The sequence below is a fragment of the Pteropus alecto genome, unplaced genomic scaffold (genome assembly GCF_000325575.1).
Source record: "Pteropus alecto unplaced genomic scaffold, ASM32557v1 scaffold479, whole genome shotgun sequence".
NCBI lineage: Eukaryota > Metazoa > Chordata > Mammalia > Chiroptera > Pteropodidae > Pteropus > Pteropus alecto.
In genome coordinates, this window is record NW_006492031.1 from 453,761 (window position 1) to 478,005 (window position 24,245).

Below are 24,245 nucleotides of genomic sequence, written 5' to 3' on the forward strand. Positions count from 1 at the left end.
GACTGTTCTCTATATAGATGTAAATGCTAATCTAGTAAAACATTCAGATCTTCCTTTTAGCCTTTCTTAAATTAAAAGCCACCCAGATATTTAAACAGAGATACACAGAAGACTCCCAATCCCTGAACTTAAGGTTTCTTGCATGTGTGAAATGAATAAGCCATGGCACAATGAATGCAGCCCCTTATCCCATGGAGACAGCAGATTGCTCAGTGTCAGGCTTGAAGGTGGCCATTCTCTTACTTGGGTAAAACACTTATTGTTTTTAAAAAACATCTTTATTGAAATATACATATATAATCATAAGTGTCAGCTTGATGAATTATTACAAAGGGGACATACCCATGTAATCACCATCCAGGTCAAGAAATACACCCTTACCCGCACCTTGAAGACTCTTTGTCCCCATCCCCACAAAATGCTCTCTTTCGCTTGCTATACAACCCTCCTCTTTCACAAAGGTAAACATTCTCCTGAATTTAACACCATATAGCTTTGCTGAGCCTCATTCTCCTGTCTCTAAATTGGCTACTGTTGATCTTGAGTTGTTGCAGAGCTCAAATGAAGTCTGTGAGAAAGAACTTTGGGAATGTTATTATCGTTGGGCACTTGAACCATGTCAATAAGGTGGGACACCTCTCTAAAGTAGACCAAATACAATTTATCACACAGGAAGAGTGGCCAACATCTCTCGCTCTCCTACTTGAAAATCTGCTGGGATCTCTGAGAAAATGCCCTACTGCCCTTCGCAATGGTTTTGACTTGTGTTTATACTGATAAGAAATGAGAAAAAGGCTAGATGCTCTCTTATTCATGGATTTAATTGTTAAGATCATTTCTCACCCTTCCTTGGCAGTTCAGGGACTGGGCACTGAGGCCAATCTCTGGGACCACGCTTCTGTCCAGCAGAACAGTAAGGGGTGGGGAAGCAATGGAGGGAAGTCATTGGCTTGGAATTGAAAGAAGACAAGGATGAGACCGTGAAAGTTCTTTATGACTTTCAGCAATGCTCTCGGAAACCAGTGGTACTTTATTTCACCCAAAAGAGACAGTCCTACTAACAGGCCTGGGAATCATATAATTCCTAATTATAGGGCTTACAAGTGGGAGGGAAATAAAAGAAAGACAGCACTGTGAGCTAATGATGCTGTCAGATTTCTCCAACAGCAGAAGCCACTCGCTTGAGCTTTCCCAAGCATGCTTTACGTAGCCTCCCACACAGACCGGGAACCCGTAGTCCCCTTATAGGTGTGCAGTTGGCTTGGTCAGTACAAGCCTTCTGCTTATAAGATCAGGGCTGTAAATTTGACCCCCCACGTGGGCCTATTAGCCCTGCTCAATGTCAGGGCCCCACATTGTGTTCCAGAACTTAACCAACTTTTTTGGCAGCCAGCAGGGATGGGAAACTGGCAGAAATATGTGAAGTCACCAGTGGAAATTCAGTGTCTCTTATCACATGGCCTATTTATGACTTTATTGTCATATGAGATGAAAGTTTTATCAATTTGATTGGGGGAAAGGGGGGTATTTGGATTAGAAATGAGCATATCATCCTGAAATTTTATATAAGCCCCTATTTCTTTTTGTATTTGATGTGTAAATTATATTGGTCAGTCCTCAGAAAACGAGGTGTAATGATGATGGTGATGATAGTGGTGATGTAGTGCAGAGGAGCAGAGTTCAAGCTTCTCAGGGCTTTACTGCATACATGTATCCTGAGTACATCCAAACTCTCAGTGCTATATCTTTTCACATCTCAACTATATAAATACTGTATAACATATATAATACACATTAATTTTCCAGTCATGGGATTTCTTTGCATTCTCTTCAAAAACTAAACTGATATTTTTGAAACAATATATTTTTTTTAAATAAAATTGAAGTTGATTCTTTAACTTGCAACAACAACAACAAAAAGCTTACACTTCTGTAGCATTTCCTGATCCAGGTACTGTTCTAAGTACTTTTCATCTATTCATTTAGTCTTCACAAAATACCTATGAAACATATATTATTACTATCCCTATTTTCCATATGAGGAAACTGATGTAACTTACCTAAGATTACATGACTGGCAAGTGACAAGGCTCACTCTAGAGTGTGTGCTCTTAGTTGAAACACTCTGCTACATAATTGATTCCGCAGCTCAGAGCAAGGTAAAAGAATAGCATCAACTGACATCCTACTTTCTTTGATTCATTTATTCATTTGTTTGATTATGCCTTCATTCAACAAATGTTTATTTGGTCCCCACCATATGTGGACATTGTTCTAGTCTCTGGAGATATGTGTGGATACAACAAACAAGAGCTTGTCTGCATTCCAGACAAATAATAAACAACTAAGTGAATAAATAAACAAGACAATTTTAGACTGTGATTATTGCCGTGAAGAAAATAAAACAAGATAATAAGACAGAGAGTGTCAGAGAACGGGATCCTTTAGATGGGAACTCCAGGAAGGTCATTTCAAGATCTAAACAGTGTGAAGAAACCAGCCTATCTAAAGTCAGGTCAGAGCATTGCTGTGAGAGGAAAGAGTACATGTGAAGATCCCGAGGTACAAATTAACGTGTGTCCAAGAAGTAGTGCAAAGGCCAGCATGGCCAGAGTGTGGTAAGTGGGCAGCAGGACACTGCCATATCACACAACGCCTGGTGGGCTGTGTTAAAGAATTTTTGTTAGTTAACTGGGAAGTCTCTATAAGCTATTTTCCTGGGGCTCATGTGCACCCAAGTGTTCAAGGATAGCATTAAGAGAGTCCATAAACTTAGAAGGGGAAAATTTACATTTATGTTATTTCTAAATTCAATCTGAAATGTGATATTTCCTTCAATTATGAATGTGGGCAACAAACTGTAGTGGTATTAACCACACCTGTGACTTTGGCATCAATGGTGTCAGTTTAGTGTTCCTGTTAGACCTACCTCTAGCTCTCATGTCACGTAACGCGAAAATGTAAAAATATTTTTGATAACTGTGTTTCTATTTAATATAATAATGTGATAAAGTATATGTGATAAACCTTTTTAAAGATGGGGTTAACAGACCTCACCAGATGGCTAAAGAGGTCCTGGCATAAAAAAAAGACTAAGAAGCAATACAAAGAATGGCATAATCTGCTTTAGCTTTTCAAAATACCTCTCTGGCTACAGTTGGAAGAGAGGATTATAGGAGGCAGGACTACGCTTGAGATAAATTTACACAAGTTATTGGATTTAATCCTCACAACGATCATAAGAAAGAAGAATTATTTTGTCCACTTTAAAGATGAGGAAACTAAAGCCCAGACTTTAGGTAATTTGCTCAGTTGAATGGCAGATCTGGGATTCAAACATACATCTGACCCCAAAGGGCAAGAGAGTCCATGGCCAGTGAATGGGAGCCTGTGACAAGAGGTCAAAGATAAATAATATCTGCTTGGCGTGACCCAGGTTGGACCCTTGTGCCACATTACTTTAACTATGAATGAATTGCAAACCCATTCTTACCTTTTTTTTTTTTTTTTTTTTTAGCTCATTTTCAGCTTTAATCATTACTGTTGGGTCTTGAAGGGTGAATAGGATTTTGGTAGATGGTGAAAGCTGAGTTAACTTCTGTAAGGGGAACAACTTAAATAGAACAGAGATGGATGAAGTTAAGTGGAAAGAATTCTAGCAAGGCTGGTAAAACTAAAGTAGGGCTCATGTATTGGAAAAGCCTTTAAATTTCAGATTAAGAAAGTTTGACTTTCTTGCACAGGCCATGGGGAGTACTGAATACCATTGAGGAAAGGAATTACATGATCAAAGTGAATTTTCAGTAAAAATAAACCTGTATACATGCATTATGTGCTAAATAGATGAGACTGACAACTACAATACAACTTAGTAGATATTATCAAAAGTAATATTCTAATATTTAACAACTCTTGATAATCAAAATATTTAGAAATCAGTTCACTTGGGACATTCAGAATGAGCCACACCCCTAACTCCATACTCGTATATTGTCTAGTCACCATCACTATTAGGATACTTAATAGGCATCTCTTTCTACATCTGTATAAAAGGTATTTCCTGTCCTTCCCCACAAAACATGTTTTCCCTGCCATAGTTAATGACAACTTTCATACTCCAGACTAAAAACCTTGGAGTCATCCTCGACTCCTCTTTTTCTCTCATGGCTTGTATCAATCTGTCCGAACATCTTGTATGTTCTTTGAAAATATAACCCGAAAGGAGAGCAGCACAGTGCCACTGAGCCTAGAGATTCCCCAGTTCACTATGGCTAGGCAAAATAAACATGCCTAACTTTTTCAAAATGAGAACTTTAATGTTTGCTTCCTGACTCATGTGAAAATTCCTTTTTTATTTATATTCTTTAATTTTTTAATTATAGTTGACATATAATTTATATTAATTTCAGGTGTTTTTCAGGTGTACAACAGTGCTTAGACATATATTTACCTGACAAAGTGATCACCTCAATGAGTCTAGTACTAATCTGGCACTATATATAGTTATTACAATATTATTGACTGTATTCCTTATGCTGTACTTTACATCCCCATGACTATTTTGTAACTGCCAATTTGTACTTCTTAATCCTTTCTCTTTTTTCACCCGGACCCTCAAACCCCTACCACCTGGTGAACATCAATTTGTTCTCTGTATTGATTAATTTATTTCTGTTTTGTTTGTTTATTTGCTTTGTTTTATGGATTCCACATGTAAATAAAATCATGTGGGATTTGTCCTTCTCTGTCTGACTTATGTTACTTGACATAAAAACCTTTAGGTCCATTCATGTTGTCACAAATAGTAAGATTTCATTCTCTCTTTATGGCTGACTAATATTCCATTGTATATATATATATCTTCTTTATCCATTCATATGTTGATGGACACTTAGGTTGCTTCAATATCTTGGCTATTGTAAATAATACTGCAATGAATATAGGGTTGCATGCATCTTTTCGAATTAGTGTTTTGGATTTCTTTGTATAAATACCTAGAAGTGGAATTGCTGGGTTATATGATATTCTATTGTTAATATTTTGAGGAATCTCCATACTGTTTTCCATAGTGGCTATACCAATTTACACTCCCACCAACAGTGCAGAAGGGTGCCCTTTTCTCCACATCCTCACCAATAATTGTTTGTTGATTTTTCTGATGATCACCATCATGACAGACATGTCATAATGACAGACTCATTGTGGTTTTAATTTGTATTTCCCTAATGATTAGTGATATTGAGCATCTTTTCATATGTCTATTTACCATCCATATGTCCTCTTTGGACAAATGTCTATTAAGATCCTCTGCCCATTTTTTAATCCTATTGTTTTTTTGTTTTGTTTTTTTGTTTTTTTTTGGTGTTAATTTCTATGGGTTCCTTATATATTTTTAATATTAACCCCTTATTGGATATATCAATGGCAAATATCTTCTCCCATTCAGTAGGTTGCCTTTTCATTGTGATGTTTTCCTTTGCTGTGATTGATGTAGTCTCATTTTTTCCTTTTGTTTCCCTTGCTTGGGGTGAGATATCTATATCTATCTATATCTATATCTATATCTATATCTATATCTATATCTATATCTATATCTATATCTATATCTATATCTATATCTATATCTATATCTATATCTATATCTATATCTATATCTATATCTATATCTATATCTATATCTATATCTATATATATCTATATCGAAAAGCAATGTGAAAGAGTTTACTGTCTATGTTTTCTTCTATGAGTTTTATGGTTTCAGATCTTACATTTAAATCTTTAATCCATTTTGAGTTTATTTTGGTATATAGTATAAGAAAGTGGTCTAGTTTCATTTTTTTTGCATATATCTCATCAGTTTTCCCAACACCATTTATTTAAAAGACTGTCCTTTCCTCATTGTATGTTCTTGCCTCTTTTGTCATAGATTATTTGGCCATGTAGGTGTAGGTTTATTTCTGAGCTCTCTATTCTGTGTCTGTTTTTATGCAAATATCATGCTGTTTTGATTACTATAGCCTTGTAGTATAGTTTGGTATCAGGGAGTATGATATCTCCAACTTTGTTCTTCTTTTTCAAGATTGCTGAGGCTATTTGAGATCATCTGTAATTCTATATAAATTTTAAGATTATTTGATCTAGTTCTGTGAAAAAATGTCATTGACATTCTGATCGAGATTGAATTAAATCTGTAGTTGCTTTGGGTAGTATGGACATTTTAACAATGTTAATTCTTCCTATCCACGAGCACTTTATGGCGTTTCATTTGCTTGTAATTTCTTCAGTTTCTTTCTTCAATGTCATAGTTTTCTAAAGATAGAACTTTTATCTCCATGGTTAAATTTGTTCTTAGGTATTTTAATATTTTTGATGCAATTATAATGTTATTGTTTTCTTAATTTATCTGATAGTTTGTTACTGGTGTATAAAATTTCAACCAATTTCTACATATTAATTTTGTGTACTTTACAGAATTCATTTATTAGTTCTAACTGTTGTGTGTTTGTGTATGGAATCTTAGGATTCTCCATATATAGTATCATGTCATCCATAAATAATGAGTTTTACTTCTTCTTTTCAAATTTGGATGCTATTTATTTCTTTTGCTTGTCTTGTGGCTAGGACTTCCACTACTATGTTAATTAAAAGTGGTGAAAGTAGATATCCTTGTTTTATTCCTGATTATAAAGAAAAAGTTTATAGTTTTTCATGATTGAGTATGATGTTAACTGTGGGTGTCATATATGGCCTTTATTATGCTGAGGTATGTTCTCACTATATGCACTTTGCTGAAACTTTATATCATAAATGGAGGTTAGATTTTGTCAAATGCTTTTTGATAAGATATCAATGCTATTTAATATCAATGCTCTTGATAAGATCACATGATTTTTATCTCATTGTGTTTATATGGTATATCATGTTCATTGATTTGTGGATATTGGCCCGAACTTGCATTCTGGAAATAAATCCCACTTGATCATGGTGCATGATCTTTCTAATGTATTGCTGAATTCAGTTTGCTAATATTTCGTTGCAGATTTTTGCATCTATGTTCATCAGGGATATTGGCCTGTAATTTTCTTTTTTTGTAATATCTTTGGTTTTGGTATTAGCGCAATGAGTTTGGGAGCCTTCCATCCTCTTCAGCTTTTTGGACTACATTGAGAAGAGTAGGTATTAATTGTTCTTTGAATATTTGGTAAAATTCTTCTACAAAACCATCTGGTCCAGTACTTTTGTTTGTTGAGAGTGTTTTAATTACTGATTTGATTTGGTTAGTAGTTACTGATCTGTTCAGAATTTCTGTTTCTTCTTGATATTCAGTCTTGGAAGATTGCATGTTTCTAGGAATTTATCCATTTCTTCCAGATTGTCTAATTTGTTGGCATATAATTGTTCATAATATTTTTTATAATCCTCTATCTGTGGTATCATTTGTCATTTATCCTCTTTCTTTTCTGATTTTATATATTTGGGCCCTCTACCTTTTTTTCTTGATGAGTCTGGCTAAAGGTTTATCACTTTTATCTTTTCAAAAAAACATCTCTTGGTTTCATTGATTTTTTTTTTTGACTCTATACCATTTATTTCAATTCTGATCTTTATTATTTCCTTCCTTCTATTCACGTTAGGCTTTGTTTGTTCTTTTTTTTTTTTTTTTCCTAGTTCCTTTAGGTATAAGATTAGATCGTTTATTTGAGATTTTTCTTGTTTCTTGAGGTAGGCCTGTATTGTTATGAATTTTTCTCTTAGAACCACTTTGGTTGTGCCTCATAGATTTTTGGGTTTTGTGTTTTCATTTTTATTTGTCTCTAGGTATCTTTTGACTTCTTCTTTGATCTCATTATTAACCCATTCATTGCCTAGTAGCATGTTATTTAGTCTTTACATGTTGGTGTGTTATTTTTTTCAGCTTTCTTCTTATAATTGATTTGTAGTTTCATACTATTGTGATCAGAGAAGATACTTGATATGTTTCGGTATTCTTTAATTTATTGAGGCTTGTTTTGTGGTGCGATGTCTCACATGCACTTAAAAAGAATGTAAATTCTCCTGCTTTGGAGTGAAATGTTCTGAAAATATTAAGTTCATCCAATTTGATGTGTCATTTAAAGCCACTGTATCCTTCTTGATTTTCTATCTGAATGATCTATCTGTTAGTGTTAATAGGGTGTTAAATTCTCCTACGATTATTGTCTTACTGTTGATCGCTCCCATTATGTTCATCAATGTTTGTTTTATGTATTTAGGTCCTCTGATAGTGGGTGTGTAGATGTTTACAAGAGTTTTATCCTCTTGTTGGATTGATCTCATTATCATTATGAAATTCTTTTCTTTGTCTTTTCTTACAGCCTTGGTTTAAAAATATATTTTGTCTGATTTTGTGTTGCCACTCCAGTCTTTTTTTGCATCGAATATATTTTTCCATCTTTTCACTTTCACGTGTATGTTTTACAATTTGAATTGGGTTTCTTGTAGACAGCATATGTACAGGTCTTGTTTATTTATTCTTTCAGCCACCCTATGTATTTTGTTTGGAGCATTTAGTCCACTTACATTTAAAGTAATTATTGATAGGTATGTAATTATTGCCATTTGATTGTTATTTGATTTTTTTTTGTAGTTTTCTGTTCCTTTCCTATATTCTTGCTCTCTTCTCTTGTATGCTGATGACTTTCTATAGTGTTATGTTTGGATTCCTCTCTCTTTATTACTTATACATCTCTTACAGACTTTTGGTTTGTGGTTACCATGTGCTTCTTGTATACCAACCTACGTTAATAGCAGTCTATTTTAAGTTGATAGTCACTTAAGTTCAAACATGTTCTAAAATCACAATTTTTACTCACCCCCCTCTACTATGTCTTTGTCATTCTTTTTCACTTCTTGTATATGTGTTTCCCTTAATTTATTGTTGATAATTTATGATCTGAGTGCTTTTTCTTTTAACCCTTGTACTAACTAGTTAGTTGATCCACTGCTTTTAAAAATTGTTTGCCTCAGTCAGTGAGAATTTTTTCTTTTCTATATTTTCTTATTTGTATTTTTTATTTCTTCGTCTCAAAGAAATTCCTCTAACATTTCTTGTAATGCTGGTTTAGTGGTGATGAACTCCTTTAACTTTTTCTTGTCTGGGAAACTCTTTATCTCTTCTTTGATTCTAAATGGCAGACTTGCTGGGTAGAGTAATCTTGATTATAGATTTTTGCCTTTGATGACTTTGAATATTTCTTTCCAATTCCTCTGGCCTACTAAATTTCCGTCAGCTGGCAGTCATATGGGAGCTCCTTTGTACATAAACAACTGCTTTCCTTTTGTTACTTTTAAGATTCTCTTTCGGTATTTAACCTTTGGCATTTTAATTATGATGATTCTTGGTGCGGGTCTGTTTGGGTTCATCTCGTTTGGGACACTCTGCTGTTCCTGGACTTGTATGTTTATTTCCTTCACCATATTAAGGAAGTTTTTATTTATTATTTCTTTAAATAAGTTGCTCTCCTTCTCTCTCTTCTCCTTCTGGTATTCCTGTGATACAAATATTGGTACATTTGATGTTGTCCTAGAGTTCCTTTCAACTATCTTCATTTTAAAAAATTCTTTTCCTTTTGCTATTTCTGTTGGGTGTTTTCCACCACATTGTCTTTTAGATTGCTTGTTGACACCTCTGCTTCATCTTATCTGCTGTTGATTCCCTCTAGAGTGTGTTTTTTGTTTAAATTTCAGTTATTGTATTTTTCATTTCTGATTGAGTCTTTATTATGTTTTCTATGTCCTTGTTCATATTTTCTATCCCTTTTTTTAAGTTCTTGCTTTGTTCATCTATTTTCCCCCTAGGTTCATTGAATATCCTTAGCATTAGTGTTTTGTAATATGTATTTGACAGAGTTTAGTTCTTTTTCTGGAGTTTTGTCATGTTTATTTGTCTCCTCATTTTGACTGACTACTGCTGTCCATATTAGGTAGATCTGCTACATCTCCTGGTCTTGATAGAATGGCCTTATATAGAAGATGTTCTGTGGGGCCAAGTGGCACAGTCTCCCTGGTTACCTGATCTGGGTGCTCTAGGGGTGTCCCCTGTGTGGGACTTGCAGACTGACTGGCTGTGAGGACTGGTCATGACTACTGCATACAAGCTGTTGTATGGGGGCTGACCCCACAGAACAGGAGTCATTTTAGTGGGGCTCTGTTGCCAGTAAATTGCCAGAGTCTGTCATTCATGGAGCTGGTCACCAGGTATGTTGGTTCTGAAGCCTTTTGAGGAGTGCCATTGTCCAAGCCAAGGTCAGTTGCCCCTTGTGCCAGGCCTGGGGCCTCTTCATAGGAGCTGCAAAGTGATCTGCAGTTTGTTGAGGCTTGTGCTGGGCTTTGAGTTGCTTTGGAGAGGCTATGTGGTGAACCAAGGCTAGCTGCCACTTGTACCTGGTTTGAACCCTTTGGTGGGCACCATGATGTGAGCCGAGCCCAGCTTCCACTTGTGCTGTGTTTGTGGCCACATATTTTAAGCTGTATTTCAGCCCTAGACTGGCTGCCCCTTATACCAGGTTTGGCGCCACCCTATGGGAGTTATATTGGAAGTTAAGACTGATTGTTGCTTGTGCTGGTCTTGGGGCTTCTTGGCAAGTGTTACTAAGCACACTGAGGCCAGCCACTGCTTGTTTAGGGATTATGGACATTTGAGAGATTTGGGGAAAGTCTTCCATGTGCACCAAGAAAGTGTCTTGTGTGGAGGAGCTGCTGGAAGAGGTTTGGGCTAGGAGGGAGAGTTAGTTGGAATGGGGTCTCAGGGAGTTACCAGGGCAGGGTGAATGGTGTTAGCCAGGGTAATGGAGAGTTCAGATTTGGCACCCTCCTGCACTGGACTGGCTGGGTGGGAGGAGAGCTCAAAAAGGAATAATGGCACTTGCCAGAGCTTCCATCCCTGAGAGAAGTTCCCTGGTTCCTGCTCCTCCAACCCTCACTCTGAAGTTTGTCAATTTAATTCCTCCATGTATGTCCCTGGCACTTTTAAGCTGTTACCCCTGCTCTGGAGCTTAGAGTGAATGAGTTTGTGTGACGCCCCTTTAAGGAAGCACTTTGGTCTCTAGCAACCCTTTGTCATTCTCAAATGTAGTCCCCACTGTTCCCACAGCCAGATGGTATGAGGACTCCCCTTCCTGGCACTGATGCCCTGGATTAGAGAGCCTCATGTGGGGATGGTGATGCTCACTCTTCAGGGAGTACCTCTGTAGCCAAGATATCCCTCTTGATTCTTAATTGTCACACAATGGGTGTGAGACCTGCCTGTTCCTCATCTCTGCCTCTCTTACCAGTCTCAATGTGTCTTCTTCTTTATATCCTTAGTTATAGTAATTCTATTCATTTAGTCTTCAGGTGGTTCTCAATGATGATTGTTCTATAATTTAGTTGTAATTTCAATGTAGTTGTGGGAGGAGGTGAGCACAGAGTTTACTTACTTTGCCATTTTTACTAAGAGTCAACCTTTTCTTACCTTTAGCCTGGTTCTTTGCTAAAATCTTCCCACACAGATCAAGCACACAGCCCTGAACTGAATCAACTAAATATTTTTATGGGGATTTTTAATTTAATTCTAAAGGAGTTCATCCAATCCTGGCAGTAGACTGTCACCTCGAGAAATAGTGCCAGGGAGCACTTGGACCTAAAGAAGACATTGCTGCTTCCCCAAGAACGCTAATGTTTCTCTGGGCCTCTTCTTCCCAAGCATTACTGAGGAAGAGCATGGCCCAGTGAGCACGGATAAACTCTACAAATTTGGGCTCAGATTGGTTTACAACAGGTCTGATTGGGGCCTCTCTCCGATCAGGAAGCAGGCCTTCTTTGTACCTTGTATATTAGCTGGGTTGATTGTGTGTGTATGTGTATTTTATATATTTATATACATATGTCTATATCTTTATCTATGTCTATGTCTATATATCTATGTATATGTCTATTATGTCTATATCTATATCTTATATCTATACCTATGAGAGAGAGAGAGACAGACAGACAGAGAGAGAGACAGAGAGAGACAGAGAGAGACAGAGAGAGACAGAGACAGAGACAGAAAGAGTTAACTAATTGGGTACTATTCATTATTCTCTAAACCTTGTTCCTATATCCTGAGTCTCCCCAGTGGACAAGGACCCAAACATTTCACAGGTGTCATGTGAACCCTAATAATCTATCCTTGGTCCTAGTCTGTGGTAGGTAGAATAGTAAGACAGCTTGCCTCATGTGGCAGAAGAGCAGATGCATGTATTCCTGAGGCATATTAGTAGGCAATCTAAGTGATGATTCCTGCAAAAAAAGGAGTGGAAGTGAGCTTCCTCTATCCTTTATATCCCATTGTCACTTAGCTTGGTGACTGCAACAAGTCAGGGGATGGTCCTTGGGCATCTCACTAAGTGGGAGGAGAGGGGAGAAGAGAGAAAGGCTTCCGGCAGGTAAATTGCTCAAAAACAAAAAAGTGAGCAGATAATCTAATTTAAATGGGCTGAGCTGCAGATATCTGCCCCCACTGCAGCCCCAAAAAACTGAAGGCAGGAGAGAATTTGAAAGCAGCTCCTGGAGCTGGGCCTTCCTCTTCTAGCTGCCTGGAAAAGGCTGGGCCTGTCCTGTTAACTTCATTCCTTCCTGGGTTTAATTAACATTCCTCCTTAATAGCCTGCCTTAAGCACAGAGTGTAGGACCCATTCCTCTCCTGCTTAGGTTCCCCAAGTAACATTATCCAAGGTGTGACAGAGCATTGGGCCTGGGGAGAGGGCAAGCCAGAAAGGGAGCTCTCTAGTGGTAATTGAGGGCTTCAAGTCTTCGTTAGGCTGGGGGATAAGGAATTAGGTATCTGATCACCTCCTGAGAATTACCAGAATCTGGTTATAACATTCTAGCTTCCTAACAAAATCCCTCCTGCATATAGGCATGTGTCAGAAATCAGCCTGATTCTCCTGTCAGTGAGAAGAGCCTCAAGCATAGGCCATGTTTGGAGGTTGTTCTCCTGTACCCTGCACTACACTGTTGGCTGCACTGGTTGTTCATTAGGGACTTACTGTGCAGCCACTTTGGGGAAGTCATTTAGAATAGTGAAGCCATAAAAAAGCAAAATGCACAGTCTGGGAATCTGTACATCTAAAGCTAGCTTTATCTATATCCTAGTTGTGTGTACTTGAGCAAATTACTAACCTCTCTGGTTCTCAATTTCTTTGTCTGTAAAGTGGGACCAGTGGCAAATTTGAAATATGTTAAGTGTTTTAAACACCTGGTTCCTACTTCTTATAATCTAATAAGAGGAGCTAAGAGGAGAGAGGGAGAGCTGTGTCCTTGACACTGGCCTTATTTAGGAGGGCCAGGCAACAGCTGTAAAGAGTGGTTGGCCAGGAGGTTTTGTTGCAGGTTTAGAATACAGCCTCTGAAGCCAAACAACTCAGGTTTGAATCCTGGCTCTGCCATTTACTTACAACCTTGGGCAAGTTTCTTAACCTCTGTGCCTCATTTTCTTGATCTGTAAAATGAGGATAATAATAGTAACTTAGTTCATCAGGGTATTGGGAGCACCAAATGAGGCAGCACATGTAAAATGCCTGACACATAGGAAAGACTATAGGTGTTAGCTGTGTTAGTATCACAGATATGATCCTGTAGGCCAACCATTGCTTAAGATACTTCATAGCCTTTCAGTTACCCTACAAGACGTTACATCTTCTGCCTGTCTTTTCAGCGCATCTTATAGCACACTTCCAGTCCTGTCTGTTCTAGCCTTCTGGCCTCTTTCGGCCCCTGGAACGCACCAAGCTCCCTCCTGTCTCGGAGCCTTAGAACATGCTGTCTCCTCCACTGGGAATGCTCACCCCTGGCTTCCTCATAGGTAAATCCTATTCAGTTAACTGATTTTCATCCTGGGAAAGCCCTATGAACCTCTTATACTCTGTCAGGGCCCTGTTCTACTTTCCGATGGCACTGCATATGACTCCCTTATAACATTTATTATAGTTGTAATTTTACAATTTTTTCCTGACAATCTGATGACTGTTTCCTTCCCCAAATGGACTATAAACTCTTTGCTGATAGGGACTATGCCTGTATTTGCTCCATCGTTGCACACTGCCAGGAGCAGGGCAGAGAATCAGTAAAGAGTAGTGAGGAATGCTGAGCATTAAAGAAGAAGAGAAAACTGGGGAGGGGGCAGACAGTCTCTGCCTACCCCAGATCCTACATTCAAGGGAAGAACCAAGGACACAGTGCTTCTGGGATCCCCTGAAGAGCACAGTGGCCCCATGTCACTGTCAGGCAGATCTTGAGCTAGAATCTAATGTGTGTTATCCCGCCACCGAAAGCCAAGCTGCTAGACTCGGAGCTTCCTCCTAGCTGGTGTGTATGGATAATGCCAGCTCCCATTCTCACAGCCTCAGACAAAGCCTTGCTTAGAATTATGTAAAACTTCAATATGCAAGAGATTTTCAGTAACAGTTACCTTGGAAAGAAGTTTTTTAGAAATACTCAGTACAGCCTTATTCTGTGTAACATTTTCTATTCCAACTGTAGCATCCCAAAGCTTTCCAGAGTTAAGTAATACAATTACTTAAATAAATGACAGCAAAGAATGTGAGGCACTATGGGGTCTGAGTAGCAGGTGAACAAGATATGTGCCAAGGTGATTTGCAAAGCACTAGAAAGCTGCTGGCATGGAGAAGCAGCTTGCCACCCCAGAGGGCAGAAAGCAGGGGACAAGGGAGTGGGGTGGGCAATGTCAAAAAGCTAAACTAAAAAGTTCTGGAAGCTGATTACAGATGGTGTAGTGGAACTGAGAATTCAAAAGAAACTGGGAAGGTCATTTAATCCACTGTCCCCAAAAGAGAATTATATAATGAGGCAGAGACTGGAGAATGATTGGATTTGGTTTCCATGCTGGATGTCAGTTTTTTCCTTGAGTTTTCTAAGAGATAGGATAGTATGAAGCCCAAGAGGGTCCTTATGTGCAGCTTCAGAGACAGGCAGTCACACCAGGGAAGTACATTGTGTCAACACAGCTGTGTGCATGTCCCAGGTCACCTGGGAAAGGCCACCAGGGGCCAAGTGTCCAGGGGCCTCTGCCCTGCATGGAAATAGAATAGACCTGATTACACCCCAGACATTCCTACAATTGATCCTGGGTTAAGATGTTGTCTCCATAGGCACTTGTTGAGATTACCCTCATCATTAAGTAGTAGTAGTAGTAGTAGTTGTTGTTGTTGTTGTTGTTGTTGTTGTTGTTGTTCTTCTTCTTCTTCTTCTTCTTCCTCTTCCTCCTCCTCTTCCTCTTCCTCCTCCTCCTCTTCTTCATCATCATCACCATTGTTATCATCCTAAACAGCAAACACTTAATGGGTACTTAGTTTGAACCAGGCCTCATGCTCAGCATTTGCAACCATTGTCTCATTCACTTTCTCAGCAATTCTAGGAGGTAGGTACTATTATTATTCCCACTTTTTTATGAGCAAACTGAGACTTAGAAAAGTTAAATGACTTGCCCAAAGTCACACAACAAATAAGTAAGTAGCAGAGTCCAGACAGATCTGTTCCACACTAGAAGCTAAGTCTCAATAACAGCCCCTTACTGGTGTGGCAGGACTCTACAGCATATACAGTTTATAAGGCTCTTTCACATCTATCATCTCTCTTGACTCTCACATAATATTGATAGGCAGGCATTGCTACATTGTCTAGCCCAGTAAAATGAGTCCCTGAGAGGTTGAGTTGCCATGGACGGATGGTTGGCAAGAGGCAGGTATTCTGTCCCATCCTATACTCTCATTTGCTTGGCTCTGTGTAAAGGAGGAGCTGCCAAGGGGAAGAGGGAAGGGCTGAGGAGGCTGGAGCTCTGCACAGTGGTGCTGGGCACTGCTGAAGGGAAGAAATAGAGTTTTGTCTGAAAGAGGGAAACAAGTGTCTAAAAGAAGAGGAAAGAGAAACAGAAGAAAGCTTTGTTTGCTTCAGATCATCCAGGATCTGGTGTGGCTATCAGATACTTCCCGGTGGTGGTCTCAGAGAAGTGCAGGGTGGGAGTAACAAGCTCAGGCAAATGTAGACAGGAGCGCTGCTGTGAATTCATTGTCTTTCTTCCAGCCCTGGCTGATCCAGGGAGAAGAGCAGCAGCCATACTGAGCCTTCAGGCTCTGATAGAAATCATGGCAGTTGCATGACCCCTATTAAACTCCATGAAGCAAAAGATAATATGTTTTGGAAGTCACCTCCAGGCTGGGTCCAGACTGCCCTCCCTTGTAAACTCCACAAACATCCAAGAGATAAAAGAGGGGACCTCTCAGAAGCAGAACACAAAGCTCTTCAAAAGAACATTTTCAATCGGAAATGAAGAGAAAGGTCTTTTTCTCAAAGGGAATGTTTTTTTTTAAACCCCTGTGCATGTAACACACATGAGCATGCGCATACACACAGACACACACAGACACACATGCGCGCGCGCGCACACACACACACACACACACACGACACAACCAGGAACATCGTGATATATATAGAACTCTGCCAGTTCTCCGTTACCAGTCCTCCTTCTCTTCATTCTCTGGCTCTGGGGTCACTCCCTTTGTTGGTTTCCCAGCTCTCAGGGTTACACTTCCAGACCTGCTCTCTCCAGATGGTGTCACCTTCCTGACCTTTCTGGATTTCCTTCCCTAACATAAAATGTTAGGTCCTTGAGTCCTTGTTAGCTGCTGCTCTTTGCTGACTAGTCTGATAAACTGTTTCCTCCTCAGAGCCCATGCTCCTTGACCACTCGTGGCATTCTATTCTGCTCACTGCCATCATCTTCCTGAGCAAACAGAGGCCAGTTACCAAGCTCTACCACTTCTAGCCAGGTAAAATGAAAATGTGGGATTTTAGAGCTGGACAAGATTTTAGAGAGCATTTGATTGAACACTTCCATTGTACGGTGGAGGAAACTGAGGCCCAGAGAGTGGAATAACTTGCCCAAGGTCATCATGAGTTTGTGGCTCAGCTGGGAGGAGACCCACTGTGAGGGGAGCCAGGTCCTCTGATGTCCTGTCCACCGCCCTTTCTACAGGAGAACACAGCCCTCTCCAACAAGTGACCAGAGAGTCGGAAGGGCTCAGACAAACTATCATCGTGCCCACGCATCCCTCAACAACCCACACTGTCAAATCCTAGCCCCCTTTCATTGTTAGTTTGGCTTTGTAGAACATTATATCTTCTTTGAAGACTGCTTTATAGAATAATGTCTTTTTAACTCAGATAAAATAAAATGAATGCATATCTTTTAGAATAAACCAATCCCAGGAGTTTGTTGCTAATACCCTGGGGTGCATTAAAACCATGGTAGATAATTACTTTTCTATACCAAGTTGATTAAACATAAAAAATAACCACAAAATCTCTATGGTTTCATTTAGCTTGTCACTGCCCTTTTACATCTCATCCCTGCCTCCCCTGCCTCTAACTTACTCTTGACGAGGGACAAAGGAAAGAAAGACAAGCTGGAGCAGTGAATCAATCAGCACTGTCCATGTGAGGCAGTTTTTCTGTCTGGCCCAGTTTAGGGAGGTGTGAAGAGACAGAAATGCCCTGTTCAAGCTTGGGGCCAACACTCCCTGGGACATTCTCCATGTACCCAGGAAAGGGTCCTTATGGGATGCTGTCCATTTCCAGCTTTCTCTACATATGGAATTGTTTCACCATATGTCATTGTTGACCAACTTTTATAAACTTGTGAAAAGATTTCCAAATTTCAATCCAAAGTTTGCCCTTTTTAGAGGAAAGCTGAGTGTGGGGGACAGAGAATAGAGTCGTTGATTTTGGTTAATTGATTTGAACATATAGGTTTTTAAATAATCAGAGAAAGGACTGGATGCCGTGTTTACTTCTTACTCATTTTATCAGTTTTGGTTTTCCTAACATTTTCTTAAGTCTCTTCATTCCAACCCATTTTCTTTTTTGTCTCTTTCTCCTTCTAAGGTTTGGGCAGGTCCTGGCTGCCAATTTGCTGTCAGCCCACACACAGGACTGGCATTGCACCTGCTGGGCCTTTGTGGTTGATTTCTGTTGTTTACACCAGTGCTCATGAGATGAACTCTATCCATGGCCATTATTATTGAAGGGCTGAGGTTCTAAAAGGCCCAAACAACCCTCCAAATAGTCCCCAAATGAAGATGCTAACAATATTCTAATCAAACCTCACTCCCTGACCTAAGTGTTGATTCACTCGATAGCAGTAATCAACACTCTCTTGAAGAAATACAGAATTACAATGAGTAATTCACATTTTACATTTTTTTTAAATTAAAAATCTCTTACATCTGCACTCATTTCTTTTAAGCCTCACCTCGCTTTGTAAGGCCATGAGTTTGTTAACCTATGTTGGATTACCTGGCTGCTTTAGCAGATGGAACATGAATTGGAGGATTGGGGTTGAAATGTAGGAGAAACTGACTTTCACCAATGAATTTATCCTTTGTGTACACAAATCATAAATTCCCTTGTGTATAAAATGAGGGCCAGCATGTCTATCTCCTTACTTTCTTTGCAATAAAATTTTGGAAGGGGTGTGTGTGTGTGTGTGTGTGTGTGTGTGTGTGTGTACTCATTCAAAATTGATTGCCTGTTTATAGGTTGTTGGACACTTCACTTTTCCTCATTTCTTCTTTCATCTTTTACATCACCTGATCCACCAGAATTAGAAGTTAAAGAAGCCGAAATGTAAACCAGTGACGGCCAATCTGTGATATATATCTAGGTTTATAAAACACGATTCTTAAATACTAGTATATGTCAGAATCACCTGGGAAACCTACTACAAATGCAGATTCTTGAGTCCTACTATCAGAGAGTCTGATCTAGGGGTTCTTGAATGAGGTTCAGGAATTCACAGTTTAATAAGCCCTTCAGATGATTCTGATGCAGGGGGTCATAGGCTATATTTTGAGAATCACTGTGAGAATTGCTGAGAAGGATCCTTAGCACTCTTAATTCCACATCCTTGGGTTAGGGATGATGTTAAAGAAGCCTAGAAAAGTGAAATGACTATACTAGGTTGGTTGGTTGGTTAGTTAGTTAGTTAGTTAGTTAGTTAGTTAGTTAGTGCAGAGCATGAACTAGAACTGAACACCATCTATGGGCTTTTACCACCACTCCATTTATAGGGGAGCAGACAAATAGGAGTGAGCTTGCTTTGCAATAAGATGAAGTTAAATGAGATACAAGAAAGAACCTCCTGGTGGAGAGGAGTATTGGGGAAGGCTATATCATTTCCTTTCCCAGAGGGCCTTAATTCAGGACAGACTCACCTGATGTGTGCATTTGAGGTACATTATGGAGGCAAAGAGAAAGGAAGGAAATGTCTTCAGAACAAATTCTGGTGATTTTGCACGAAAGAGACCAGAGACCCTTATTTTAGTTCTATTGTGACAACTGAATTTTAACCTCAACAACAACATAAGTGGCCACTGGTCCAGGAGGCCTGAGGTTCAGTCCCAGCTCTGACAAGGGACAAGACTTGAGACATTGGGCCACTTGCTCAATTTCTTGGTCTTCATTTCCTCACTGTGAAATGAATGATTTGCATTATGTTGCTCTTAATTTCTGTGGTTCCATCATTTTTATCTTTTATTGTAAACTTACCTCCCACCAAAGTGTCTCATACAGCATAGTGAAGTTTTATTAACTGAACAAATTAATAAGTTGAGTAAAAAACTATTCAATGTTGTTTATCCAGGAAACCTATCTACTAGTTTTTCCCTTTGAAACTCCTCCTCTGAGGCATTTGAGTGTATCTCTGAACAGTCTGTAGTGATCCCCCATGATTTTTTATACTTATTTAGTATTTAGAGGAGTCTAACCTCAAATGAATATGAGTTATAGCTTCAATATTCATGTCCTTTCATGAGTGATCATTCAGACCTCAGATGTACTGTGATTTCGCAAGCAGAGAAGCCAAACTAGAGTAACAGCTCCCAAATAGTGATGGCCTCTGGTCACAAGCCCAAGTGAACCTATCTCATGTGGTTACCCCAATGAAGGGCTCTCTCTATCCTTTTCAGAAAGCCGATCTGGCCGTGGCAGGCCTCACCATTACTGCTGAACGGGAGAAGGTGATTGACTTCTCGAAGCCATTCATGACTCTGGGAATTAGCATTCTATACCGAGTTCATATGGTAAGAGATTTATTTTATAAGTATTTATACTATTAAACTTATTTGCATGCAAACACCAAGTTATATGATAATAAAGAATGACTCATGGAAACATTTAAATTTCAAGACTTAAATGCAAAAGTGCTGGGCTATTTTTTTCCCCGTCAGCTGCATGGACTTGCAAACAGGAAGAATGGAAAGTCACATTTGTGGGCTTTCCCATAGAAATTGTTTCTACCTCACTGAATAGAGATGGCCAAGAGTTACCATTCAACCCTTGGTGCACAGTATGTCAATGACTGGCCCTGTCGGTCATTCTGCTTCCTCCTAGGTGGCGGGGCCGGCAACCCAGATAAGTCACCCCAGCAGCCCAGATAAATCACCCCAGCCTTCTCCAAGACTTCACTGACTCCCAGTTCTACCTCTGTTCACTCTGAGCTTTACATCTGGTGAGGGAATGGAGACTCCTTTCACTCTTGAGTATCTGTACTGTTGAATAAAGAGCAGATAATTTAATGTTGCTTATACCTGGCATGTCCCCTCTTCTGCATCCTTAAAAAAAGGATGTGTTTGGTTAGGTTGGCTAGAGTGAGTGTCAAAATGAATTTGTGAAAGCACACCAATGGGTAGCAGAGGATGGACATGACATCAAAGTTTATTGGCTGGTGGGGGAGGAGGGTAGGGCATCAGAAGAGGAACCTGGTTGTGCCTCAGACACAAAGTGAACAATCATTACATTGCCAGCACATAGTTGACTTTGCCTAATTTACCCCACTGAACCAGAAGAAACTACCTCTCATCTTTTCATCCAAACTAGCTCTTCGTGCACAGCTATTACGTGAATTTCCCAATACTCTAGTCACTGTAGGTGTCCAAGGACACTTGGTATATTCCAGTATATAACCTGGCACCACAATACTGCCTAGCAGGGAAGTAACCAAGAACTTACCCCATGTACTTGCTAAAAAAGTGACCCTCCAGGTTCTAGTCCCTTCCCAGACCCCAAATCCCAGCCTTAGAGAAAGGGGATTATCTGTATTCACAGTCCCAGCTGGGGGTCACATAGCTGACAGCTACTAGGACATCAGGAACTGTGGCCCATTTTTTCAGGAGGAAGGTCTTGTCACAGAGCCCACTCAGGTGGCTCAGAAGAGCACTATCCTGTTCTGGGCCTTAATATCTGTGGTGATCATTGCCCTGCTTGGGAAAAGAGGTCAAATTATCAAGAAAAAGAAAGCATCAAAATCCCAAGCTTTCCAGGCTAAGACAGAAAGAAATGTATTCATAGTCTACAGTAGAGGCTGTTGTTGATGCATCAGTCTTATAGAGTAAGGGAAATTTTAATCCTTCCTCCTCTTCCACAATGATGATACTTCTGTGCTAGATACTCTTTGAGGCACCTGTGATGTTGGCTGTTGTTATGGGTTGAATTGTGTTCCTTCAAATGATATGTTGAAGTCCTAATCCTCAGGACCCATGAACTTGACCTTATTTGGAAATAAGGTCTTTGCTGATGTAATCAAGCTTAGATGAGGTCATACTGGATTAGGATAGGCCCTGATCCAATGACTGGTGTCTTTATAAAAAGAGGGAAGTTTGGACACTTACACATAAGGGAGAAGACCATGTGAATTTGGAGACAGAGATTGGAGTGATATATCTACAAGCCAAGGAATGCCAAAGATTGCCAGCAACCACCACGAGCTAGAAGAGATAAGGAAGGATTCTCCCCTAAAGACTTCAGAGAGAGTATGGCCCTGCTGACATCTTGCTTTTGGCCTTCTAGTCTCTAGAACAATGAGATAATACATTTCTGTTGTTTTAAGCCACCCAGTTTGTGGTACGTTGTTATGGCAGCACTAGGAAACTAATATAGTTGTTCATATTTTGGAAATGAGGAAACAGGTACAATCAGTTTTAAAAACCTGGGCAAGACCACTTACCATAATTGAAAGAGCAGAGCTTAACCCCAGGAGTGGTGTGATTTTAGCCTATGCTCTCTCAATGACACTAGACCTCTACTCTCATTTGTATGAATTTTGAATAACGGACCCATAAGGTGTTCTGTGCCCCCTTTCTCATTTAGTCCTTGGAACTGTTCTTCAAGGAAAGAGGACAGGGATTATAATTCCAATCTTAGTTATAAGGAACCAAAGTCATACATGGAGCTAACACAAGGCTGGGCCTGGAATCAAGGTCACCTAACTCAGGGCAGTGCTCTTTTCATTGTTACATCTGGCAGTACTTTTAGGCAGTTTTCCAGCCATTTCTTGAGCCCACCCCATACCCTCTAACAACTTAGCTCTGAGGGAGCACCTAAAAGAAATGGAGACACATAGTCTCTGTGACCAGGCCATAAACCTAGGCTTTGGCCTTGATCTCTTGATTAACACCAAGGGAATTTAGCCCTGCTCCTGACCCAGTGGACCATGAGGAATCATGTGGGTGAAAGTATCAGATGTATCCGATCCCAAGTGTTTTCACTGCCTGGGAACAATGCTGCTAGGCTGCCCTCACCACCGAAGACACCACTGTCCTGAATTTATCAACTCTAACCAGAACTAAACTCCAATTGACCAACTCTCTAGACATCGTACATTAAATTATTGACTAAATGTTTACTACTACTTGCAAACCTATGACTGTTAGTTCCCCTACATTAGTTCCTAGGGTGTGAAGTTTTATGTCAGCATGGCTAGGCAATGATGTTCAGATAATTGGTCAACTACTAATCTAGATGTTGTTGTGAAGGTATTTTGTAGTGTCTATTAAAATCTATAATCAGTTGACTGTAAATAAAGGATATTACTTTGATAATGTGGGTGGGCCTCATTCAATCAGTTGAAGGCCTTATGAGCAATAAACAGGTTTCCCAAAGGAGAAGGAATTCTGCCTCAAGACTATGACATATAAATCCTCCCTGAGTTTTCAGCCTGGCCTGCCCTACAGATTTGGGTTTACCAGCAGTTACAATCACATGAGCCAATTCCTGTAAAATAAATCTCTAAATGCAGAAAAATAGTGTATATGAGAGAAGCTCCAATCATCCCTCTGGAGACTAAATCAAAGTTGTGACAGTAATAAGAAGCAGAAGCAAGGAAACATTGCCTGAGATCTTGGTGAACAAGCCTTACAACTAGGGAGAAGTCCAGGAAATCACCCTGCAACGGCAGAAGGTAGGATGGGGCAAGGACGCGGGGCTGCCTGGTCTAAGTGGCTGAGTGAGATGGAGGCTGTTGCAGTGGCAGCGGCAGACTCCTCTTAAAGGGGCTGCATCTGCAAGCAGATTTTCATGGTGACAGACCTGCTCACTCTGAGCACCAGTGCCCATTCAGCTGCACACAGGTGTCACCAGGTACTTACAGGAGACATTGTCAGAGTAAGGGCTGAGGCAAGACTTGCTCTGTACAGAAGTACTGGTGGTATCTATTGTTTCCTGTTGAGCTCTACCCCTTCCCAGTGCACGGACACAGCGCCACCACAGCCGAGACTTCATCAAACTAGATAACAGAGGTTGCTCTGCCCAGAGGATTCCCTGAAACCCCACCTCCTCCAACTCGTGGCCCTACTCAAGCCACATCCAGGTATATCCTCAGCAAGTCAGATGCTCCTTGCTGAGCAGCACCTAGACTCACACCGGAGGCAGCTGGCCTGGTTTTCTGGTGTGGCTTTTTGAGGCAGCTATAAGCACAGCATTTGTTAATTGCTTGCTGAACATTAACAGGTGGCCCTGGAGGGGCAGAAGTTTGGGCTAAGTTTGGCCTGCAGCTGAATCTCTCTCAGGATTGTGCCACTGGACACCTACTTCACAAATTCATACTAATAAGACCAGGAGATGTAGGAGCTTTGCTTAGTACATAGAAGCAGACATGGAAAGGCAGCCAAAATGGGAAGACAAGAAGCAGAAGCCACATGAGAGAAGAGAACAGAGATCCAGATATAACGGAGTCAAGATGCAGAGTACAAAACACTGATTATAAAGATGCTCAGTGATCTTTTGGGTAGTGTAGAGAACTTCAACAAAGAGATAAAAAACATAAAAATGGAAATGGAAATTATAAAAGAGAACCAATCTGAAATGAAAAACACATTGTCTGAGATGAGAAG

General features: G+C 39.9%; 1 protein-coding gene across 1 annotated transcript in view; it reads left to right on the forward strand.

The window, feature by feature from the left end:
- The window catches only part of GRIK4 (glutamate ionotropic receptor kainate type subunit 4), a 307,264-nt gene that overhangs the window by 240,601 nt on the left and 42,418 nt on the right, over nt 1-24,245 (forward strand). The window contains exon 13 of the mRNA XM_006925242.1: nt 20,046-20,159. Within this exon, the coding sequence (XP_006925304.1) occupies nt 20,046-20,159 (114 nt within the window). The remainder of the gene's footprint in view (nt 1-20,045; nt 20,160-24,245) is intronic.